The sequence below is a fragment of the Hemiscyllium ocellatum genome, chromosome 25 (genome assembly GCF_020745735.1).
Source record: "Hemiscyllium ocellatum isolate sHemOce1 chromosome 25, sHemOce1.pat.X.cur, whole genome shotgun sequence".
Taxonomy (NCBI): Eukaryota; Metazoa; Chordata; class Chondrichthyes; order Orectolobiformes; family Hemiscylliidae; genus Hemiscyllium; species Hemiscyllium ocellatum.
In genome coordinates, this window is record NC_083425.1 from 5,237,898 (window position 1) to 5,264,090 (window position 26,193).

Consider the following 26,193-nt stretch of genomic DNA (forward strand, 5'->3'; position numbering starts at 1 on the left):
CTGAAATCGAACCTAGGACCCTGGCGCTGAGAGGCTGCAGTGCTAACCACAACCACCGTGCCGCCCACTTTCTCAGGTTAGACACAGCCTTCCTTCATTAGCCTTTGGTGGACCAACCCTTTCTCTGGTTCATAAAATGAGTGGCATGGATAGGAAATAAGAATCCAGAACTAGAGGGCATAGATTTAGGGTGAGATGGAAAAGATTAAAAAAAAGAGACCCAAGGGCAACCTTTTTATGCTGAGGATGGTGTGTGGGGAATGGACTGCTGGAGGGAAATGGAGGCTAGTAGAATGGCAATATTTAAAAAGGCGTTTGGAGGGATATGGGCCAGGTTGTGGCAGGTGGGACTAGATTGCGTTATCTGGTTGGTATGGATGAATTGGACGGAAGGGTCTCTTCTGTGCTGTACAACTCCTTCGAAATCAAATTACTCATTAAAAGGCAACTGTTTTATGCAAAGTTTGTACTTTGTCTAACAAATAAGATAAATAAGCAGTTATGCCTTAAAGATGCAAGTCAAGGGAGGCTGGTGTACTGACCACAGTTCCAGGGGAAATTCCTTTTTGTGGTATTTTCAGAGATCACTAGTACCACGAGGTGGTCACCAGTCTAGTTTAAACATTGCATTCAGGTGATCAGACCTTTGTCAATGTATCATTTTCTCAGTATTGTACTTAGGTCAGCAACGGCAAAGTTTAAATTCTACTACCAACTCCAAGCCAACAGCAGCTGTAGGTGCATACCCACTCTCCACTGAGTTAGCCAATTTCAGTCTGGGAGGAAGGGGAGAGGAAAAGCTGCTTCTGAATGTCACAAAGCAACATTGATTGGTGAGGTGTATCATATTGTGCAAAATGGATTCTTAGCCCGACCCACACAACATCCCCAGTTTCTTTACCATTTGAGCTGATGCAAACGGCCTTGTCTCTCTGTAAGGAATCACACTCATTCTGTGGCTCAACACACACACCAATACTGTCTCTCTTATCTGGGAGTCCTGTCGCCTCCATTCTGGGAACAAAACAAAAAAGTACAGCCAGTAAAAATATTCTTAAGTATCAAGTTAATGCTGAGGAAATAAAAAAAACAACCAACGTTTGAATAGCGCAACTTGCTCATAAATTAAGAAATAAGCTCACAGTAGAGAGATGTGGTATAAAAGTCACTAGTTTTTTTTTGTCACCAAGCATAAACAAGTATAGATTGACAGCTGGTTTATAAACCTGGAAAGTAGCTCAATCTCCAATAACCTTTGTTCATTTACAGGATATGGTTATCACTGCCAAGGCCAATATTTATTGCTCATCTCTAGTTGTCTTGTTGAAATGCTGCAGTCCATGTCGTATGGGTACATCTGACAGTGCTGTTTGGAAGGGAATTTTGGGATTTTGACCCACTGGTGAAAGGAAGGAACAGCAATACAGTTTCAAAGGACTGTGGGGGACTGGAGGAGAATGGGTTTGTTGGTGTTCCCATGTCTCTTGCCCTGAGTCTTCCAAGTCACAGGTCTGAAAGGTCCTCTTTAAAGGAACCATGAATTACTATTAAGCATCTTTATAAATGGTACATTACTGCCATTGTGTGTCAGTAGTGCAGAAAGTGAATATTTCAGATAGTGCATCAAAGTTTAACAAACTTCAAAATTTACTCATTATCTTGCTGGTGTTGAACAAGGAACCACCTTAATTGCTGGAGGCAATATGGCTGAATCAGCTTCTTTGGAGTGTAAATTAGCCCACATTTCCAGTTTAATGCATTATTAAAAGTACAATGGTGTGTAACCATTACCTCTAAATTTCAGTTACTCAAAAATATGATTGTGATGGTTTGTGAATACAAAAAGGAACAATAATTACAGATTAAATTCCACTTATCTCTCAATTTTGAATCCTTATGCATTGCTATTTATATACACCCACCCAGAAACTTATGGTTTTAATTCTTACTTTCAAGGCTTGTAATTATTTACATTTGCAATGTCTCAATGTAGAATACCAGATGTGCTACTCAGTATAAGTGGGCAACGATTCTACAGTATTCCTTATATACAGAGCTTATGTTAAAAGGTGCAGAATAGTGAATGGAAAGTTTAAAAGAGAACTTGGAAATTGAAAGTCAAATCTGTTTTGGGGGAGGTTTTTTAAAAGCAGGTTAAAAGGGAAGAGATGGGACAGGACTGTCATGTTTAAATGAAGGAATCAGCAGAGTGAAGAGCAGAAACGTGGTACTTAAGGGAGTGGAGAGGGGACATGAATTTGCAAAGATTTGTAGCTCAGGTTGAGGTTCTGGATGTAAGTTTGTTCGCTGAGCTGGAAGGTTTCTTTTCAGACATTTTGTCACCATACTAGGTAATATCAGAGAGCCCCCAGATGAAGCACTGGGGGCATGACCCACTTTATATTTGCATTTAGGTTTCCTTGGGTTGATGTCATTTCCTGTTTTTCTCAGTGGTAAATGGGATCCAAGTCAATCTGTTTGTTGAACATGTTCTGGTTGGAATGCCATGTTTCTAGGAATTTGTGTGCGTGTCTCTGTTTAGCTCGTCTAAGGATGGATGTGTTGTCCCAGTCGAAGTGGTGTCCTTCCTCATCTGTATGTAAGGATATCAGTGAGTGGGTCATGTCTTTTTGTTGCTAGTTGATCAGGGGAATTACGATGCTGTAAGACAGGATTTGAGGAGCATAAGTTGGGAGCATAGGCTGTCAGGGAAGGATGTGTGGAAATGTGGAACTTTTTCAAGGAGCAGATACGACGTGTCCTTGATATGTATGTACCTATCAGGCAGGAAAGAAATGGTCGTGTGAGGGAGCCTTGGTTGACGAGGGAGGTTGAATGTCTAGTAAAGAGGAAGAAGGAGGCTTACATAAGGTTGAGGAAACAGGGTTCAGACAGAGCAGTGGAGGGATACAGGATAGCCAGAAGTGACCTGAAGAAAGGGATTAGGAGAGCTAAGAGAGGGCATGAAAAATCCTTGGCAGATAGGATCAAGGATAACCCCAAGGCATTTTATGCGTATGTGAGAAACATGAGAATGACGAGAACGAGGGTAGGTCCGATCAAGGACAGTAGTGGGAGATTGTGTATTGAGTCGGAAGAGATAGGAGAGGTCTTGAATGAGTACTTTTCTTCAGTATTTACGAACGAGAGGAACCGTATTGTTGAAGAGGAGTGTGAGAAACGGACTGGTAAGCTAGAAGAGATACTTGTTAGGAAGGAAGATGTGTTGGACATTTTGAACAACTTGAGGATAGACAAGTCCCCCGGGCCTGACGGGATATATCCTAGGATTATGTGGGAAGCAAGAGAGGAAATTGCAGTACCGTTGGCAATGATCTTTTCGTCTTCACTGTCAACGGGGGTGGTACCAGGGGACTGGAGAGTAGCGAATGTTGTGTCCCTGTTCAAAAAAGGGAATAGGGATAACCCCGGGAATTACAGGCCAGTTAGTCTTACTTCTGTGGTAGGCAAAGTAATGGAAAGGGTACTGAGGGATAGGATTTATGAGTATCTGGAAAGACACTGCTTGATTAGGGACAGCAGCACGGATTTGTGAAGGGTAGGTCTTGCCTTACAAGTCTTATTGAATTCTTTGAGGAAGTGACCAAGCATGTGGATGAGGGTAGAGCAGTGGATGTAGTTTACATGGATTTTAGTAAGGCAGTTGATAACGTTCCCCATGGTAGGCTTATGCGGAAAGTCAGGAGGCATGGATAGAGGGAAATTTGGCCAATTGGATAGAAAACTGGCTAACCAGTCAAAGTCAGAGTGGTGGTAGATGGTAAATATTCAGCCTGGAGCCCAGTTACAAGTGGAGTTCCGCAGGGATCAGTTCTGGGTCCTCTGCTGTTTGTAATTTTTATTAATGACTTGGATGAGGGAGTCGAAGGGTTGGTCAGTAAATTTGCAGATGATACGAAGATTGGTGGAGTTGTGGACAGTGAGGAGGGCTGTTGTCGGCTGCAAAGGGACTTAGATGTGATGCAGAGCTGGGCTGAGGAGTGGCAGATGGAGTTCAACCCTGCCAAGTGTGAGGTTGTCCATTTTGGAAGAACAAATAATGCGGAATACAGGGTTAACGGTAGGGTTCTTAGTCAGGTGGACGAACAGAGGGATCTTGGGGTCTATGTACATAGATCTTTGAAAGTTGCCACTCAGGTGGATAGAGCTTGTAAGAAGGCCTATGGTGTATTAGCGTTCATTAGCAGAGGGATTGAATTCAAGAGTCGTGAAGTGATGTTGCAGCTGTACAGGACTTTGGTTAGGCCACATTTGGAGTACTGTGTGCAGTTCTGGTCGCCTCACTTGAGGAAAGATGTGGAAGCTTTGGAGAGGGTGCAGAGAAGATTTACCAGGCTGTTGCCTGGAATGGAGAATAGGTCGTACGAGGATATGTTGAGAGTTCTCGGCCTTTTCTCGTTGGAAAGGCGAAGGATGAGGGGTGACTTGATAGAGGTTTATAAGATGATCAGAGGAATAGATAGAGTAGACAGTCAGAAACTTTTTCCCCGGGTACAACAGTGTTACAAGGGGACATAAATTTAAGGTGAAGGGTGGAAGGTATAGGGGAGATGTCAGGGGTGGGTTCTTTACCCAGAGAGTGGTGGGGACATGGAATGCGCTGCCCGTGGGAGTGGTAGAGTCAGAATCATTGGCGACCTTTAAGTGGCAATTGGATAGGTACATGGATGGGTGTTTAATCTAGGATAGATGTTCGGCACAACATCGTGGGCCGAAGGGCCTGTTCTGTGATGTATTGTTCTATGTATCCTGGTGGCTAGTTTGCTGCCTGTTTGTCCAATATAGTGTTTGTTACAGTTCTTGCAAGGTATATTGTAAATGACGCTAGTTTTGCTTGTCTGGCACAGCGAGCAAACCTACACCCATGAATTTGCAAATGAGACCCAGAATTTAAGCCAAGGCTGCAGGGCCCAGGACTGGAGAGAGAAGGAGCAGAGAATTGCAACATTTGCACTCATGCTTCTGTATCTCTCACCAATGCCATTGTCTCCTGCTTTTCTTCAGTTTTAAACTGTAATGAGGTGTCCAAATTTTAGATTTCAATAAAAGAATAGCCATGGCTTAGGCAAGTGGTGAAGGCACATCAAGTAGGAATGACACCAAGTCGCAAATATCCTTTTATTAACAACAATAGTAGAATGCATGGATTGCAATGACCTGTGCCTAACTCTCAATCATAGAAACATACAGCAAATATACAGAAACAGACCCTTTGGTCCAACTCATCCATGCCAACTAGCTATCCTGAATAAATTTAGTCCCATGTGCCAGAACTAGCCCATACCCTTCTAAACCCTTTCTATTCATGTACTCATCCAGATGTCTTTTAAATGTTGTTATTGTACCAGCCTCCACCATTTTCTCTGGCAACTCATTTGATACATGTACAACCCTCTGAATGTTACCCCTTTGAACCCTTTTAAATCCTTTCCTTTGGATTACAATGAGATCTTGATCAGATGGACCATTGGCTGACGAGTGGCAGATGGAGATTAATTTAGATAAATGTGAGGTACTGCATTTTGGGAAAGCAAATCTTAGCAGGACTTATACACTTAATGGTAAAGTCCTAGGGAGTGTTGCTGAACAAAGAGACCTTGGAGTGCAGGCTCACAGTTCTTTTGAAAGTGGAGTTGCAGTAGATAGGATAGTGAAGATAATACTCTGACCAATAAAGGAAAGCAGTTGGGAGGTAGTGCTGTAGCTGTACAGGACACTATTCCAAAAGTGGCCTAACTAGTGTGTGGAATTCTGGTTGTGAAAGTTGAAGGGGTTCAGGAAAGATTTACAAGGATGTTGCCAGGGTTGGAAAGCTGGAGCTATAGGGAGAGGTTGAACAGTCTGGGGCTGTTTTCCCTGGAGCGTCAGAGGCTGAGGGGGCGATGTTAGAGGCTTATAAAATCATGAGGGGCATGGATAGGGTAAGTGGGCAAAAGTCTTTTCCCTGGAGTCAAGGAGTCCAGAACTAGAGGGCATAGGTTTAGGGTGACTGATAGGGGAAAGATGATATAAAAGGGATCTAAAGGGGCAAGTTTTACACACAGAGGGTAGTGCATGTGTAGAATGGGCTGCCAGAGAAAGTGGCAGAGACTGGTACAATTGCAGCATTTGAAATGCATCTGGATGGGTATAGGAAGGGTTTGGAGGGATAAGGGCCAAGTGCTGGCAGGTGGGACTAGATGGTTTGGGATACCTGATCAGCGTGGATGACTTGGACTGAAGGGTCTGTTTCCGTGCTGTACATCTCTATGACTCTCACCTCAAACCAACACCCTCTAGTTTTAGACTCCCCCACTCCTGGGGAAAGACCTTATCTATTTACCTTATCGTTGCCCCTCAGCCTCTAACACTCCAGGTAAAATAGTTCCAACCCATTTAACCTCTCCTTTTAGCTCCAACTAATACAGGGTGCAGAACAGAGTGTAGTTACAGATAAACTATGGTGCAGGTGGGACATGCACTTGGCAACATGGAACTCTCAAATAGAGAATGGCTTTGAACCACTAACCTCTGTAACGGGCCCTACATGCTCTTGCTGCGCCCTTCAGCTCTCATAGGGACTATTAAAGCAACAATTTCTGCACTTTATCCGCATCAACTTCATTGTTTATTTGTACCATGGCCATTAGAGGTAATGAATCTGATGAACAAACATTGTAATATTTATAGGGGTGTGTTTGGTCATTGCTTTAAGAGGAAACTGCTACGTGCAAATTGGGTAAATCACTTTATATACTGAAGCTGTATCTAAATTCAAAATTAATTACTCCGGTGTAATGCTCGGTTTTAAAACCAAGAACAAAATGGAAAGGAACATAATTTGCTTTTCTGTAGCACCTTTCATAAGAGGAACAGGAGCAGGCCTTTTGACCCCCTCAAGGCTGGCCCAACATTCAGTCAGATAATGGGTAATTTCCACAGGCCTCAATGTCCTCAACTCCTTTAAAGTTTTAAAAAGCCTCTTACATACACAACTGAGGTACAGAATTCCAGACATTCAATGATCCCTTTCCATCCCAGTTTTAAAACTAGTGTCCCCTTCTTGTGTAACTATAGAGGAACCTAGATTATCTGAACACTGGGCGGGCACTATTTCATTTGGATAACTGATTATTCGGTTCATCTATTCAATGCCTCTCCTGTGGGCCTCTGAAGTTTTTGAAGTTTCCTTTTTCCTCTCTCAGGGTTTGTTTCCAACACCGCCCCCCTCCCCCCACTGTCCACACCCCTTTCACTCCTGCCAGCACCCACGAGCCCTCTAACCATCCCTGCAGATTGGACTCCAACAGTAAGACTGTTGCTTATTTTGGGAGGCGAATCTCAACACAGCTTGCGCATGCGTGCACACAAACTCTTTACAGCAACTTTTTGACAGTTTCCACCTTTTGCCCTGTACGGGACAATGTTGGAGAGGTTATCTGGCAAAAGGAGGTTTAGGGTACACCCCTGCGTAGAACTCCAGGGAATGGTGGGGGGAGGGAGGGAAGGCAGGCTCTCCCATCGATGTACAGGACTGATCTTGGCAGCATTTCAGTAAGCCAAGTTCACTTTTAATGATTATAAACAAAAGACGTGATCAGCATAGAAACACTCCAAAGAGATGTTTCAATTGGGACCTTGAGATGATCTTTAGATAATTGCTAAATCAGATAATAGAGGTTGCTCTGTATTCCCCTAATTCAAGTTTCCCTACTTCTGGGAGACCTTCTCAGCATCTACTATGTCAAGCCCCCTCAGAATTATGTATGTTTTGTGAAGATTATTCATTAGTGCTTAGAAAAATGAGAGGTAAGTGCCTAATCCATTTAGCCATTCTTGATAATTCAACTCCATCTCAAGGTTTAGCCACTTGAATCCCAAACTGCCTCCAATGTCAATGCATCCTTTTTTTAAAAAAAAGTAGAGACCAAAACTGTACACATTATGCCAGATGAGACCTCACTAACACCCTGTACAGTTCTAACCAGACTTCCCTAATGGGCTCTTATCTGCAGTCTGTTTGTAAATTGATTTGTATGCAAGGCAGATCACAATATAAACTCATGGTTGGGGAGTATGAGGAAACATTTGCAATGTCAGATCTTTAATATTAATATACCTGCTGTATGGAGTTACATGTGTATTTAGAAACACATTCTTAAGTCAGAAATTTATAAACTGGGGACCGCTTGCATTTAAGAAGCCCTTTGTGATTTTGCTGACAGTGTCCCCAGGCAGTTTGTTTAACATGTTGACTACTCTTGATCAAACACTACGTGACTTCTAAGCTGGAGTCAACGCAACACTGGAGCCTATTACACTTACAGTAAAAGTGTTTTAAAATTACACAAAGATGGCATAAAAGTACTTACCGAAATGTCAGAGTCTGTCCACTAGTATAAGTGGGCTCCTTAGAATACAACACACCAGATGAAGGAGAATCATTCCGCAGTGCCATGTCTCTACGACTGCTGAGACTAAACCCTTCGCAACCGGTGATCCACTCTATCGAGAAGATTTAATAATAATAAATGTGTTGTCCTGTCTATTTAATTTTCAGTCAGCTCTCTTAAATAAAAACTTGCCCTTAGTTACCCGAAGTGTAACTCTACCTCAACACCATTTTTTAATATCCTTTTGTTATCCTAAACATTACATGAAGATCTTAGATTAATGCCATTTTTGCTGAGTGACTGACTAAGGCAACTAGCTTTCATAGTGCTTGAGGGTAATCGAAATCAAGAAAGCAAGCAAACCAGCAAGCCACACAGCTGAAAGATCAGAAAGCATGATAGCAAGTATGTCTGGGGATGGAGGAATCAAACAGCGAAATCTAGAGAGCACGAACTGACCATGTGCAGTCAGAGTGGTATACCCACTCTGCGGAATACTCCAAGGACTCCACTCCATGCGCCCCTCTCCCCGTGCACAAACACGGAACATGTAGTCAACATTGGGGTCAATGTGCAAAACTACAAATTCGGTATCGGGTCCAATGTAGACATCATCAAATTGGCAGGTAGAATTTTTACAGAACTGCAGTCGATATTCTTGTGCCACAAAGTCGTCATCAACCTAAAGTAAAGCAGAAGACATCCATTAGCTTCCATCTGCATCACTTACAAAGTCAAAACTCGACAATGAGTAGTAAAACCTCTGGCATTAGAGAGTCACAGAGAACAGGAAGAGCCACTGCCACCCAAGTTCAAGTCCCACGTCAGTATCACTCCAGACCTCAGATTGATGCTGACCTGAATTTGCATTGTGAAGTGCAAACACTTCTCTGAATCAAGGGAAACTGGAAAACCAAATGTTATTAACACTCCAGATGCAGTTGCATTTAAAACTGCAAAATCAAATCTAGACAATTTTGAAACCAAAGACAAAAACTGAAATCAAAACTGAACTAGCCAATGCAGTGAGTGCTTCCAGCATTTTCTGGTTATATATTAATTTAATATTTGTAATCAATACAACTGTTCTCCCTCTGGTGGTCACCTTCAGACATGCCCATATCAAATCTTTTCATTTCTTAATTCATTTCTTTCCTCTGATGTTTCCTGCCCACAACAGCCTCCGCCCCCCCCGCCAACCAGTCCTGCAAACAGTATTTCCCCCCACAAGTACAATTGAAATTCCTTGGAAAATGACTTAATCTGTTTACACACTAAGTTGTGAGATGTGAAATGCATTATCTGAAAGGATGGCATAAAGATCATCTAGTTAATCACCTAAAATCCGCAACCTCTGATTACTGATCCTTCAGCCAGGAGAAACAGTTTCATTTTTTCTAAATGAAATCTCAATTTTTGATCAAATCAAAGCTTCATCAAGTCACTTAAATCAATATAATCAAGAGGTAGATATGGTAGAGACAGTATATGGAATGCTGTCCTTCATTGGCAGAGGTATATAATACAAAAGTCGGGATATAAATATGAAAACTATACAAGACACTGGCAATACCACAACCGGATTGTGTGTAGAGTTCTGGTCACCACATTACAGGAAGAGGGTAATTACTCTGGATACAGTGCACAGAATGTTGCCAGGGCTGGAGAACTGTAGCAATGAGCAGAGATTAGAGAGGTTGAAGTTGTTTTCATTGGAACAGAGAAGACCGAGGGGTAACATGATTGAGGTATTCAAAATTATGAGGGGTAACAAAATAGACAGGGGAAATCTGTTTCCCTTCGCAGAGTTCCAGAATCAGGGGAGTTAGGTTCAAGCGCATTGTGGAAAAATGTTTTTAATTCGCTGCCTGAGTTGGTGTTGGAGGCAGAGACCCTAAACTCATTCAGAAGATGGATCTGCACCTTAAGTGCTGTAAACTGTAGGGCTATGAGGTGTGTAGAGAAAGATGGGATTAGAAATGTCTTTGGTTCAGCATGGACAAGATGGGCCGAATCACTACCTTCTGTGCTGTATCATTTCTATGGTTTTAACATTCATGCATCATTCAGGCAAGCAATAAACACATGCAGAATTCTTCTGAGAGTGGGAAGAGGGTAGATGGGAAAAAACTTCTTTGCTCAAATAAAGGCAATCCTGGTCAAAGAGAATGGCAGTTAGGACAAGAATCAACCTTCTCTATCCCTCAATCTCAGCATCTGGAAACAACCATGTAAATGTTCCTACCATCTTTGATTGTCCAGTCCCCAAAGGAAATTGACAAATCAGAGTCTGCCTGGAATGGAATACTGAGCAAATCATTATAGTACTCGTCAGCTGCCGGTTCAAAATGGATGTCAACAAGCAGCTAGTCAGCATTCAACCCATGGTGTTCAGGAAGCATGTTTGATGAGTGATCAAATAAAGGGTACAGAGGGAGAAGAGATTAAGGTGAGGGGATGGCATAATATACATGAAAGAACACGCATTGAGAATCCAATTTCATTCTGTTCCATGTCCTGTTAAAATTCAGGAAAAATGCACTGATATCGGTATTCACTAGGGTTCCATGAGACAGGCGTAACAGCATAAGAAAATAGAGGCATGATAATAGTCACAAGGGCAGAAATGGAACAACAAATCCACCACAGGATCTTGCTGCCCATTCTGCCATGAGTTAACTGAATGGATGAATAGGCTCCTGGAGCAATTTGGCCTACTCCTGTTCTTTGTGGCAGCCTTTCTCATAAGGTTAACAGCCTTTGGGTTTACTCTGAAATCACCTTGAAGTTTTAGTCCCATTTCACATGAACGTAGTTGCCCCTACACTTTTTTTTTCCTATTAGCTTGTCTTGGTAATGGACAGTGATGATGTTGGCCGTGGGGGGAGCGAGAGAGACAAGTGTTGGGAGAAGGGGAAAAAGGAAGACATCTCTCCATCCAGGATCCACATTCAGTTCTATTTTGGAGATATTCTCACCTTGCACCATCGCACAAGAATCCCTCCAGGCCTTTCAGTCAGTTCGTCTATCTGAACAGGAGGGCGAGATGCGATTGCTCCATGGCTAAAGATTCGGTCCTTGACAAAACTGAGCAAGCTTTCATCTAACTGAGCTGATAAACATGGTACTTCCACCAATGAAGGGACTTCTGGCAAACTGAATTGAAAAGGAACATTTCAGTAAACACAGACCAGGACTTCAGAAAATAGGATGTGTTTGATGTTGAATGCTTTTCTTCCCAAAACCCCTGCAGTATCTCCAAACTACATCAGACAACACCTTTCCATTTGAGCACACCTGGTCTTAATTTCCAACAACTCCCTACATATCAATTTCATAAATTAATGTAACAGGAGTTTAATAGTTATCCTGCTGGACCTGGATTAATGATCTGAAGATGCTGGTTTAAAACAGCACATGACTGTTAACTTCAATTCGGTTAATAAGTACATGAAGAAATACAAATAGATTATTTTTAGATTTTAAAAGGCAAAGGGTATGAGAAGAGAGCAGAAATATAGTATTGAGGTAGACAATCAGCCATGATCATGTTGAATGATGGAGAAGGCTTGAAGAACCAAATAGCCTACTCCCAGTTTACAAGTGAATCAAAAAGCTAATAATGGGTATGGTGACCATGAATTATTGGATCATCACAATAAACCAACTGGATGATGTGCTTGAAGGAAGTGAGGATGGCAGATGCTGGAGATCAGAGTTGCAAAGTGTGGTGCTAGAAAAGCACAGGTCAGACAGCTTTTCGGATGCTGCCTGACCTGCTGTGATATCCAGCGCCACACTTTGCCACTCTGGATGATATGCTAAACAGGTTAACAAATGAAACAAAAGCAGAAGTTGCTGAAAAACATTTTCTGCCAGACCTGCTGAGCTTTTCCAGCAATTCCTGTCTTTTCTTCTGATTTACAGCATCTGCAGTTCTTTGTTTTATTTAGGTTAACAAATAGTGGCTTTATGGGTTGAGCTTAAAAATAAAAAATAGGTAGTCACATAACTAGGAGTACACACTCCCAAATATTGAGGGGGAGAAATAGAAGAACACATCTTGACAAATTTCTGCTTGTAGGAATAAGAGGGCAATGATAGTAGGCGACTAACTATCTCAACAATTGATTTTCAAACAATAAGGGAAATTGAAGTGAAAAATTCATGTACTGTGTCCAGGAAAGTTTATTAAACAATATCTGACAAGTCTAACGAAAGGAGATGCAATTTTGGATTTAGTTGTGGGAAGTGAAGATGGACAAGTGGATGAAATGATTGAAATATTGGGGATAGTGACCATAATTTGGTTAGACCTAATATTATTACTGAAAAGAGGACAGATAAATTCAGAGTTAAAGTTTTCAACTGGGGGGTGGGGGGAGGCAAATTTTTACAGAAGAGGGGTGATTTGGTTGAGGTGGACCAGACAGGACTGCAAAAGGAAAAACAAGTGGAAAACATTAAAACGTGAGATCCATGTGGTACAAGCATGACTCTCCAAAAATAAGAATAGTACTGCCAAATCTTGAGCACCCTGGTTGTCTAGAAAAAAAAGGGAAGATTAAACAGAAAAAGGAAGTGCACGATAGTCTGAAAACAGTACATATAGCTGAAAGGAGCATAAGTAGTACAGGGAAGAAAAAGTGAGGTCTGCAAATGCTGGAGATCAGAGCTGAAAATGTGTTGCTGGAAAAGCGCAGCAGGTCAGGCAGCATCCAAGGAGCAGGAGATTCGACGTTTCGGGCATAACCCCTAATGAAGCTAAGTAGTACAGGGATCAAGTTAAAAAGAAATAAGGAAAACAAAAAGAGGGCAAAAAATAAATTAGCAAGCAACACAAAGGAAAACCCAAAAATGCTTTACAGCATATAAAAAGCAAAGGGATCGTTGAGGAAAAGGCAGGACCTATCAGAGCTGAAAGGAACTTGTGTGAAAGTGCAGAGGATATGGGAAGACTTCCTTGTCTCTGTATTCACAAAGGAAAGGAATGATGTGGATAAAGTAATCCAAGAAGATTACTTCTGGTGTGAAACATTGTTCAAAATAATCATAATGAGAGGAGAAGTGTTAGACTTGAATTCCTTGAAAGTGAATAAGTAACCAGGGCCAGATGGAACCTTCCCAAGGATACTGAAGGAATTCAAGGAGGAAATAGCAGATGCTCTAAGGATTATTTTCCAATCTTCACTAGACACAGGTGAGATGCCAGATGCATGGAAGAATGCAAATGTGGTTCCGTTGTTTAGAAAGGGTACAAAGGAAATGCCTAGCAATTAAGGCCAGTTAGTCTTTCTTTGGTGGTGGGGAAATTGTTAAAATCAATTCTGATAGATCACATAAAATGATACTTAAAAGCATGGACTAGTCAGCATGGCTGTGTTAAGGGAAGGTCATATCTTAAACATTTGACTGAATTCTTTGAGGAAGTGACAAGGAGGATTGATGAGAGTACCGCAATGGATGTTGTCTACTGGGATTCTAGTAAGGCATTTGACAAGGTCCCACAAGACAGACTGGTCAAAAAAGTAAAATCCTATGTAATACAGGGTAATGTATTGAATTGTATCCAAGTTGACTTAGTAATGAAAACCAAAAGGAGAAAGTGAGGACTGCAGATGCTGGAGATCAGAGCTGAAAATGTGTGATTGGAAAAGCGCAGCAGGTCAGACAGCATCCAAAGAGCAGGAGAATTGACGTTCTGGGCATGAGCTCTTCTTCGGGCTCATGCCTGAAACGTTGATTCTCCTGCTCTTTGGATGCTGCCTGACCTGCTGCACTCTTCCAGCAACACATTTTCAGTAATGAAAACCAAGAACAACCAGTTGGTGGCTGCCTTCCAGCATGGAAAGCTGTTTCATATGATGTTCCACAGGGCTCATATTGAGACTCCTACTTTTGTAGTATACATTAATGATTTGGACTTGAACATGGGGTACAATTGGAAATTTGCAGATGACTGAAAGTGGCTGTGTTTGTGGATAGTGTAGAGGATAGCAGTAAGCTCCAAAACGTCATGGATGGTTTGGAGGAGTGGGCAGGGAAGTGACAGATGGAGTTTAATTCTGATAAATGTGAGGTAATACATTTAGGGAGGCCAAACGGTAGAAGAAAATACATAATAAGTGGCAATATATCCAAAGCGGAAGATGGAGAGAGGAGATCTTAGCGAGCAAGTGCATAGGTCCCTATAGGTAGCAATACAGGTAGGTAAGAATGTAAAGGTGGCATTCGGAATGGTCTCCTGTATTCTGTACCTCTGCCAATGAAGAAGTAGAAATAATGATGAAAATTGTACAAGACACTGGCCATATCACAACTGAAGTATTGTACACAGTCTGGTCACCACACGACAGGAAGGACGTAATTGCTCCAGCTAGAGTGCAGAGAAGATTACCAGAATGTTGCCAGGGCTAGAACATTGTAGCTACGAGGAGAGGTAAGAAAGATTGTGGTTGTTTTCCTTGGAACAGGGATGTGCGACATGATTGAGGTACACAAAATTGCGAGGGGCAGAGATAAAGTATACAGGAGGAATCTGTTTTTCATGGCAGTGTGTTCAAAAATCAGGAGTCGTAAATTCAAATGAAGTGGTAGAAGAATTCTAGGAGTAAGTGAGAGTAAACATTGTTTTACACAGAGGATGGTGGGTGTCTGGAATTTGCTGTTGGAGTTGATGGCAGAGGCATAGACCCTAACCTCTTTCAAAAAGTACCTGGATCTGCATATTAAGTGCTGTAAACTGTAGGGATATGGGGCATGTGTAGGAAGATGGAATTAGAAAGGGCATCTGGGTGCCTTTGGCTCAAAATGGACAACATGGGTCATATGACTACCTCCTGCATTGTATCATTTCTATGGTTCTAATAAACCTTTTCTTCAGGGATGGAAAAATGACATCCCACAATAATGTGATAGCTCTTAACAGAAGGGCTTGCTCAGACAGCAGAGAGATCGACATTAAATGTGAGCCTTATCATTGACACTCTCCTCCAATGTATGATTAACAACAAACTGAGAGAGTCACAGCCCGTGACATCCTTCGTTTTCTGCACTTTTGGTCCCATCCTTCACCTTTACGGCCATGCATTCCAATTCGTTTGAATGTCTCCTACTACCCTGATGTGCCTTTTCCTGCAAGTAGCTGCTCCCAATCCACTTCGGTCAGATCCTGTCTCATCTTATTAAAATTGGCCCTTCCCCAATTCAAAAGATGTTTGTCCTTGTCAATAATTACTTTAAGTCATACTGAATTATGGTTGCATATGAAAATGCTCCCCCACTGCCAAAATGACAATTTTTCTGGATCTGTTCACTAAAATTAGGTCCAGTCCTGCTCTCTCTTATGGACTTTCCACATGTTGACTTATAAAGCTCTCCTGCCGTTGACCCCCTCTAAATCTTTCACCCCTTATCTATCCCGTTAATATCGGCTCAGTTGAAATCCCCTAGTATTATTATCCTATTATTTATACATATTATTATTTTGTCTGTTTATTCTTCACTCACCTTTAAGAGGGAGAGAGAAATAACTCAAACAGAAAAATACTGACCTGTCAAGTTGGATTTGCAAAGCTTTTTTAGTGAAGTTTCCAAGTTTCTCCTCTTGTGCTGTTCCACAGCACACAGCAACCTCTCCTATAAAACAGTAAAAGAATCATCTGCTTAGGAGCAGTCCCTTAAGTTCAAAATTTTTGTCCATTTCCATTCCGCCTTTATCATAAAACTTTCAATGCCCACTAAGCCTTGGTTAACGCTGATGTTTTGATAGGCATTTGGGCATTAATGGTCTTACCTTCTCGAAGTAGCTCATCTGCTGTGTTTACACCATGCTCAATTAACTTCTGACAGTCGTCGAGGGGCTTGATGCTCTCCTGCTCAATTTTATCCACTTCCTGGAGCAACATCACTAACCGTTCATCTAGCAGCTTGGTCAACCTGGCCTTCAAGTCATTAAAGTGATTCTTCAAAACATCACGTGTCTGCACTGCACTTTCAGTGATCTGTAAGGAAAAACCAAACTCAGCAACATGACAAAAAGAGAGACAGATTTGCAGTCATCATAAATGGAATCTCGACTGCAACATGGGTTTGCACAGGCGAACAATGCTTTCTGATAATGTATCTGCATAACAGTATTTCCATTAAAAGCTTCCCCCATAATTATTAACTGGACAAAAGACACAATACACAAAGTGTTTTGCAGCTCAGCAATTTGTCTCTCACATCCAATACTAACTTCCACATTAAAATATCATTCTCCTTTCTCTTTAGATGCTGCCACCTCTACAGTGTATTGCAGCTTCTGCTGTAGTTTGCTTTTATTTTTACTAAGTTCCACATTACCTGTCTATACTTGTTTCAGTTCGTCAGCTGCTGAAACCCTTATCCATGTCTTTATGTCTTAATTATGCTTGCCTTGCTTTCTTCCCACCTTGCACCGTTATCTTTAATTCATCTAAAATTCTGCAGTGAGTCCTGCACACCAATCACTCAATGTTCATCAATCTCATTGGCTTATGATCTGACAACATCTTGATTTTAAAATTCTTATCCTTGTTTTCAAAGAACTTTCAAAAGTTGATTGGAGTACACCGTTTGCAGGTAAAGTAATGTCTGATAAGTGGGAGGCTTTCAAAAGTGTGATAACAATTGAGTTCGGAGCTAATATGTTCCTGTCAGAGTGCAAGGTAAGGCTGGTAGGACTAGGGAACAATGGATGAATAAAGATATTGAGGTTCTAATCAAGAATAAAAAAAATCACATTAGATAATGGGTTCAAATGAATTTCTTTAACAGAATAAAGAGTGTGTAGAGGCATTCTTAAGAGGGAGATCAGGAAGAAAAAGAGGGGATAGGAGATGGACTCAACAGATAAGGTTAAAGATGATCCAAAATGATTCTACAAGTATATCAAGAGCAAAGCAGCAACTTGAGAGAGAGTAGGGCCCCTTAAAGATCAAAGTCATTATCTTTGCGTTGAACGTCAAGAGATAGGAGAGATGTTAAATAAATATTTTGTCAGTTTTTACGGCGGAGAAAGAAATGGAGCTAGAGAACTCAGGAACATAATTATTGATGTTATAAAAACAGTTCACATTACAGAGAGAAAGCGCTAGAAGTTTTAGAAAATATAAAGGTGGATAATTCTACAGGACCTGATCAAGTGTACTCCAGGACATTGCAGTATGATAAGGAAGTAGTTGCGGGGCCCCTGGCAGAAATATTTGTATTATCTACAACTGCAGGTGAGGTGCCAGATAACCTGAGAGTGGCTAATGCGCCTTTGTTTAAGGAGGGATGTAAGGAGAAGCTTGGGAACTATAGACCTGATAGTCTGACTTTGGTGGTGGGCAAGCCTTTGGAGATGCATCTTAAAGATAGGACTTGTATGCATTTGGAGGGGCAAGGAACAATTAGGGACAGTCAGCATGGTTTTGTGTAAGGGAAACTTGATTGAGTTTTCTGAGGTAACCAAGACTGAGAGAAAAGTGTAGATGTTGTTTACTTGAACTTTTTAGTAAAGTCTTTGACAAGGTTCCACACGGTAGACTAATTAGTAAAGTTAGATCAGATGGATTTTGGGGTGAGTTTATCAATTTGATACGAAGTTGGCTTAACAGCAGGAGCAGAAAGTGAGGACTGCAGATTCTGGAGATCAGAGCTGAAAAATGTGTTGCTGGAAAAGCGCAGCAGGTCAGGCAGCATCAAAGGAGCAGGAGAATTGATGTTTCGGGCATAAGCCCTTCCTCATTCCTGAAGAAGGGTTTATTAACATCAGGAAACAGAGTAGGTGGTGGAGTGTTTTTTTTTAAGACTACAGGCCTGTCAACAGCGATGTTCCACAGAGATTGGTGCAGGGTCCACTTCTGAGCACCATTTACATAAATGATTTGGATGCGAATAAAGAAGACAAGGTTAGTAAGTTTGCAACTGATTTCAAAACTGGTGGTATAGTGGACAGTGAAGAATGTTTTTGCAGATTACAAATAGATCTTGATCAATTGTATCAATGGACTGAGGATTGGCAGATGGAGTTTAGTTTGGATTAGTGTGAGATCTTGCATTTTGGTAAAACAAAAAAGGGCAGAATTATATAATTAATGAAAGGACTTTGGGTGGTGTTGTAGAAGAGAGACCTCAGGGATCAGTTTGTGTCACACGTAGACAGGGTGGTTCAGGCAACATTCAGCACACTTGCCTTCATTGCTCAGTTCTTTGACGATAGGAGTTGGGACATTGTTAAAGTTGTACAGGATGTTGGTGAGGCATCTTCTGGAGTACTGAATGCATTCTGGTTGCCTTATGACAAGGATGTTATTAAGCTAGAGAGGGTTCAGAAGAGATTTACCAGGATGTTGCAAGGAATGCAGGATTTCAGTTATAAGGAAGGGCTAGATATAATAAGAATCCCTATGGTGTGGAAGCAGGCTATTCAGCCTATTAAGTCCACATCAGCTGTCCGAAAAGCATCCCACCCAGATCCATCCCCCTACGCCATCCCTGTAACCCTGCATTTCCCATGGCTAATCCACTTCGCCTGCATATCCCTGGACACAATGGGCAATTTAACACAGCCAATTCAACTAACTTGTGCATCTTTGGACAGTGGGAAGAAACCAGAGCGCCTGGAGGAAATTCACATGCACTTTGGTAGGAAGAATAAAGACTATTTTCTAAATGGGGAGGAAATTCAGAAATCTGAAGTGCAAAGGGACTTGTGAGTTCTAGTCCATGTTTCTCTTAAGGTAAACTTGCAGGTTGAGTCGGTGGTTAGGAAGTTCAATACAATGCCATCATTCATCTCAAGGACTAGGATGGAAAAGCAGGGATGTATTTTTGAGACTTTATAAGGCTCTGATCAGGCAACATTCAGAGTATTGTGAACATTTCTGGACCCCATACCTCAGGAAAGATGCAATGGCCCTGCAGCAGGTCCAGAGGAGGTTCACAGGACTGATCCCAGGAATGAGCAGCTTAAAACATGATGAACCTTTGAGGACTCTAGGACCATACTTGGAGATTAGAAGGATATGGAAGGGGGTATCCAATTGAAACTGTCAGAATACTGAATGGCCTAGACAGAGTGGATGTGGGGAAGGCGTTTACATCGGTAGCAGAGACTACGATCTAAGGGCACAGCCTTAGATTAAGGGAAGACCCTTCAGAACAGAAATATGGAGAAACTTTTTTACCGAGAGTGGTGAATCTGTGCAATTCATTGTCACACATGGCCATGGAGGCCAGGTCATTGAGTATATTTAAATCAGAGAAAGAAAAGTTCTTGATTGCTAAGGGGATCAAAAGTTACAGGGACAAAGCAGGAAAATGGGATTGAAAAATTTATCAGCCATGATTGATTGGCAGAGCAGGCTGGATGGGCCAAATGGTCTAATTTCTGCTCCTATGTCTTATGTTCTTAAACACATGGAGAATATGCAAACTTCACATGGACAAAGTCAGAGTTGTAGAGCATCGAATCAGATCCTTTGGTCCAACCTGTCCATGCCGACCAAATATCCTAAATTAATTTAGTCCCATTTGCCAAAACTTGGCCCATATCCCTCTAAACCCTTCTTATTCAGATGCTTTTTAAATATGCTAATTGTACCAGCCTCCACCACATCCTCTGGCAGCTCATTCCATACACGTATCATCCTCTGCGTGAAAAAGATGTCCCTTAGGTCTCTTAAATCTTTCCCCTCTCAGCTTATGCCCTCTTGTTCTGGACTCCCCCTTCCCAGGGAAAAGGAAGACTTTGTCTATTTACCCGATCCATGACGCTCATGACTTTATAAACCTCTATAAGGTCATCCCTCAGCTTCCAATGCTCCAGGGAAAACAGCCCCAGACTATTCAGCCCCTCCCTATAGCTCAAATCCTCCAACCCTGGCGACATCCCTTGTATATCTTTTCTTAACCCTTTCAAGTTTTACAACATCTTTCCAATAGCAAGGAGACCAGAATTGCACACAATATTCCAAAAGAGGCCGAACCTATGCCCTGCACAGCCACAACATGACCTCCCAACTCCTACACTCAATGCACTGACCAATAAAGGGAAGCATATCAAAAACCTTCACTATCCTATCTACCTGTCACTCCAATTTCAAGGAGCTATGAACCTATACTCCAAGATCTCTTTACTCCCCAGGATCTTAACATCAAGTGTATTAGTCCTGATCTGATTTGCCTTTCCAAAATGCAGCACCTCACATTTATCTAAATTAAACTCCATCTCCTCTACCCATTAGCCCATCTGATCAAGATCCCGTTGTAATCGGAGGTAACCTTCTTCGCTGCCACGACACGTCCAATTTTGGTATCATTTGCAAACTTACTAACTAGACCTCTTGTGCTCAAATCAAAATCATTTCTGAAAAAGGGCTTATACCCGAAACGTCGATTCTCCTGCTCCTCAGATGCTGCCTGGCCTGCTGTGTTTTTCCAGCACACTTTTCAACTCTGGTACTCCCGAATCTGCAGTCCTCACTTTCTCCTCAAAATCATTTACGTAAATGACAAAAAGGAGTGGACTCTGCACTGATCCTTGTGACACTCCACTGAGTCACAGGCCTCCAGTCTGATCATCAACCCTTCACCATCACTACCACCACCACCCTATGTCTTCTACCTCTGAGCCAGTTCTGTATCCAAATGGCTAGTTCTCCCTGTATTCCATGAGATCTAACCTTGATAACCAGTCTCATGAGGAACCTTGTCGAACACCTTACTGAAATCCAGATAGATCACGTCCACCGCTCTGCCCTCATCAATCCTCTTTGTTACTTCTTCAAAAACAAAAACACAATCAAGTTTGAGAGACATAATTTCCCATGCACAAAGCCATGTTGACTATCCCTAATCAGCCCTTGCCTTTCCAAATTCATGTAAATCCTGTCCCACAGGATTCACTCCAACAACTTGCTCACCATCGAGGTGAGGTTCACCAGTCTATAGGTCCCTGGCTTTTCCTTACCACCTTAAATGGAACTACGTTAGCCAGCCTCCAGTCTTCTGGCACCTCCCCTGTGACTATCAATGATACAAATATTTCAGCGAGGAGCCCAGAAATCACTTCCCTAGCTTTCCACTTAGTACACCTGATCAAGTAATGGTAATTTATCCAACTTTATGTATTTTAAGACATCCAGCAGATCCTCCTCTGTAACATGGACACTTAAGATGTCACCATTTATTTCCCCACATTCTATATCTTCCATGTCCTTCTCCACTGTAAACACTGATGCAAAATGCTCATTGATTATCCCCCACATCATCTGTGGTTCCGCACACAGGCAGCCTTGCACATCTTTGTGGGGTCCTATTGTCTCCTTTGTTACCCTTTTGTCCTTAACATATTTATAAATTTCTTTAGATTCTGCTTAACTTTATTTGTCAAAGCTATGTCATGTCCCCTATTTTCCCTCCTGATTTGCCTCTTATGTATACTCCTACTGCCTTCGTCCAAGGCTGGAATTGAACCTGGGAGCCTCACGCTATGAGGCGGCAGTGCTAACCATTGAGCCACCGTGCCGCCTTTCGTAGAACATTTTCCTCTCATGACTGTCCTTGCTTTATGTTCCTTTCTCTCTTTTTTTTTTAACCTATTCTTGGAACACTCCTCATGTCGTCAACAACGAAAACTGATAGGGAGGGTGGGAGGGTGTGTGGGAGATGGAACTGAAACTAAAAACAGATATTGTCAGAGAGGAGTTTGGAGGCAGCTTGGGCTGGTGGGCAAGCGCAAGGGTAGAAAGCAGCTGAGGGGACTGATTGGATTGTCTCAAATTTCACTTCAAACAAAACCAACAGTGTCAGATATCAAAAAAGATTTGTGCACTTAACATAAAGCTGATTTGAGTTTTAATCACAATATTAATCCTATGACTGGGTTGGTGTTTATTAAATCAGCAAAAGCAAACCCTGATAAATATGGTTCAGTCTTGGATGTAATGAACCACTGAATTGCTGCTTAAGTTGTGAACTCCCTAGTGTCTTTATAGGGTGGATGAATGAGCAAATTTCTTTCCAAAGACTGGACAAATGAATGGTCTCCAGTGTGAACATGCTGGTGTTTCAGCAGGTTAGAAGAGGTCCTGAATCTCTTCCCACACTTGGGGAATGGGATAGGCTGGGACTTTTTTCACTGAAGTGTCAGAGGTTGAGGGGTGACATAGAACATAGAAAAACACGGCGCAGTACAGGCCCTTTGGCCCTCAATGTTGCGCCGATCCAAGCCCACCTAACCTACACTAGCCCACTATCCTCCATATGCCTATCCAATGCCCGTTTAAATGCCCATAAAGAGGGAGAGTCCACCACTGGGCATTCCATGAACTCACGACTCGCTGAGTAAAGAATCTACCCCTAACATCTGTCCTATACCTACCACCCCTTAATTTAAAGCTATGCCCCCTCGTAATAGCTGACTCCATGCGTGGAAAAAGGTTTTCATGGTCAACCCTATCTAAACCCCTAATCATCTTGTACACCTTTATCAAGTCACCCCTAAACCTTCTTTTCTCCAATGAAAACAGCCCCAAGTGCCTCAGCCTTTCCTCATACGATCTTCCTACCATACCAGGCAACATCCTGGTAAACCTCCTCTGCACCCGTTCCAGTGCCTTCACATCCTTCCTATAGTATGGCGACCAAAACTGCACACAATACTCCAGATGCGGCCGCACCAGAGTCTTATACAACTGCAACATGACCTCAGGAATCCGGAATTTAATTCCTCTACCAATAAAAGCCAGTACGCCATATGCCTTCTTCACAGCACTATTTACCTGGGTGGCAACTTTCAGAGATCTGTGTACATGGACACCAAGATCCCTCTGCTCATCCACACTACCAAGTATCCGACCATTAGCCCAGTACCCCATCTTCTTGTTACTCTTACCAAAGTGAATCACTTCACACTCACCTATATTGAACTCCATTTGATCTTATAGAGGGGTATGGATAAGGTGAATGGCAGGTGTCTTTTCGCAACAAGACATATTTTTAAGGTGGGAGGAGAAGGCTTTAAAAATAAATGAGGAGCAACTTTTTTTTAAAAATACAGAGTGGTCTATGTGGAATGAGCTTCTAGCAGAAGTAATGGATTACATTTAGATGAGTACACGAATAAAAATTTGGAGGGATACGGGCGAAGTGCAGGCAGATGGGACTAGTTTAGTTTGGGATTATGGTTGGCATTGACTGGCTGTACATTTCTGTGCAAGATAGCCTCATATCTTACCTCTGTAAGCTTCTCCTGCCCCACATCCCTCTGTGATAAATAACCAAGCTCCTCCTATTTTCACCTCTCCTGCAGCTTCAATTTCTAGGCCATTATCAGTGGACCAATTATCGTCAACTGTGGCTCTGGAATTCTCTCCCTAATCTTTCCCATTTAGTGTCTCTTACGATTAGATTACCTACAGAGTGGAAACAGGCCCTATGGCCCAACAAGTCACACTGACCCTCCAAAGAGCAACCTATCCCTCTTCTTTGAGGATGTTTCCTAAAACCTCTGGCCAAGCTTATGGCCACCAAATATCTCCCATGCTTTAATGTAAATTTTTATTTAAATATTTCTTAAACACTTGGAAACAATTTCCTAGGTTTAAAAAGCACTTGGTAAATGCAAATTGTTGTTAGCTCTCTGGGTAAATGTATTGCCTGATGTGGTACTAAAGGAAAGTTCCAACTTTAATTCTCGATGTATGTTGGTTTAGACTATCTCGGGCCAGAAAACTATTTTGTCACATCATGGCTAATGAGAGGAGAAAAAAATGCACTTCCTGTTTAGCATATTGAGATGTGCTTGTGAACTGGACAGGTGAGTAACTTCAACTACAGGGAGATGGGCACCTGAACAAAGATCTGGAGAGCAACTAGTGATCATCTGAATATTATGAATGGAAGGGAAGGAGAAAAGGGGCTGACACATTGACTTATAGAAATACTCCAAACGCTCCATGAAACAAAAGTTCATTAAGTGTTTAATACCTGGAAATTTAAACAAAACTGGTCTCCGCTCACTACACGTCTTAAAGGAGTTGTTCAGGAATTCAATTCTTAAATGACATGCACCATCTTCACTGGACCAACATCACGGTACAGTTGAAAACATGAACAATTGTACTTTTGATAAGAGGTCCGATACCTTTTCCTTTACAGGAAGCGTAATGTTGGACTCCGCAGCTCCAAAAAGGAAAATAACTTGCTTTAGAGTCAATGAAGTAGATTTAAACCATAGTCACTGTTGTAAAGTAGGAAATGCAACAATCAATTTGCACACAACAAATTCCCAAAAGCAGCAATGCCACAGAGATTAGAACACTTATTTTGTCTTAATATTGCGGGATAATTATTGACTAGTAAACTACACTTTATATTTGTACAGTGTCTTTGACATAACAGCCCATGAATCATAATCAGATTGCTGTTCTCTACCAATGTTTCTGCACCTAGACACTGCTTCGTGTCTTTTGAGTGGATCTCAAGTGACTGACTTCTATCAAAAAATGAATCATACAATCACACAAGAATTCCATCACAACACTGTAGCAGCAGGGGAGAGGAGAGCCCCTGCCAAACCCCTTTTATGCAGTGGCTGGTGTAAGGCAAATTTGAAAGTGGCCAGTGTGGATATTAGAAATGGGTGAATGGGCAAGGTCAGTACAGTAGAATTACATTAAATGGATGAGGTGGGGGGGTTAATAAGGGTCATCAAGGAAGGTTTAGAGCGAGAGAATGTGGGTGTCAATTGTATAGTTACCCAGGGGTTAGAGTAGGTTTTAATCAGTATGACATATCCTAGCTAACAATTCAGTAAATACCTCAGATCTGTCTGAGGTCTCCAACTGTAACTCAATCAGGGACTTTTGCAGGGTGCCCTAGAGAGCAAAATAATGTTTGGAAATTCACTCATCCTGGTCCCACAGAGGTCAGCATAATTAGGACTTCCAATGCACATCTTCATTGTATGTTAGGTCTCTAATGATCAATTGTCCAAAAGACCTTTACCAATAAAATATCAAAAAGGTACTTAACAAGAGTATCATTAAACAAAGTCTGACACCAAGACACAGAAATATTAGTATGATGACTTAGAAGCATAGTCAAAGACAGATTTTAAGAAGCATCTGAATGAAGACAGACAGCGGGACCATCAGCTGATGAGATTAACCCCGTTTCCAAAAACTATATTTCAGCACAAGTCAGAACTTTTATAATTCAAGGGTGGGGAGAGACCAAGGTTTGGGAAAGTGTGAGTGACTATGATTTACGTTAACGCCCCCATCAACCCCAGCATTCCTGGCAAAGCATAACTGCAGTTATTTTAGTGAAGTCACTAACTTGTTCCACCCACTCAACAAGTGCTTTGAATGATGTGTGCACTTTTCAAATTTCAACATGTTTGCGATAGGATGTGATGCAACAAGCCACGAAAGTCTTTTGAATCCTTATCTCTACTACCAATTTGTCCAGTAGACAGTTACGATAAAACAGGAAGTAGTTTAAGAGAAGCTTGTTTTTCCTTTTTAGGTGAATTCCACTATCTGTTGATGGTGTTACTTTATATGCAACATCAGCACAGGCTTTGAATTAAACAAAATTACCCTGCACAGTCATTCACAAAAAATAAGACCGAGTACATTTCTTGCCTGGGATTTAACCATGGCATGTTTCCATTCAAGCATCTACCCTCCCCCTGTCAACTTAGTTCAACATGAAAATTTTTTTTAACATGTTGAAGTATTTTTAAAAATTGTGCACCATCAATGAGGGAGAGGGAGAGGGAGAG

General features: G+C 41.8%; 1 protein-coding gene across 8 annotated transcripts in view; it reads right to left on the minus strand.

The window, feature by feature from the left end:
• The window catches only part of crlf3 (cytokine receptor-like factor 3), a 71,357-nt gene that overhangs the window by 4,516 nt on the left and 40,648 nt on the right, over positions 1-26,193 (minus strand). For all 8 annotated transcript variants that reach the window (XM_060844689.1, XM_060844695.1, XM_060844696.1 and 5 more), the window contains exons 3-8: positions 16,189-16,396; positions 15,947-16,031; positions 11,372-11,549; positions 8,853-9,075; positions 8,373-8,505; positions 902-1,014 (exon numbers count right to left, since the gene is read on the minus strand). In XM_060844689.1, the coding sequence (XP_060700672.1) occupies positions 902-1,014; positions 8,373-8,505; positions 8,853-9,075; positions 11,372-11,549; positions 15,947-16,031; positions 16,189-16,396 (940 nt within the window). The remainder of the gene's footprint in view (positions 1-901; positions 1,015-8,372; positions 8,506-8,852; positions 9,076-11,371; positions 11,550-15,946; positions 16,032-16,188; positions 16,397-26,193) is intronic.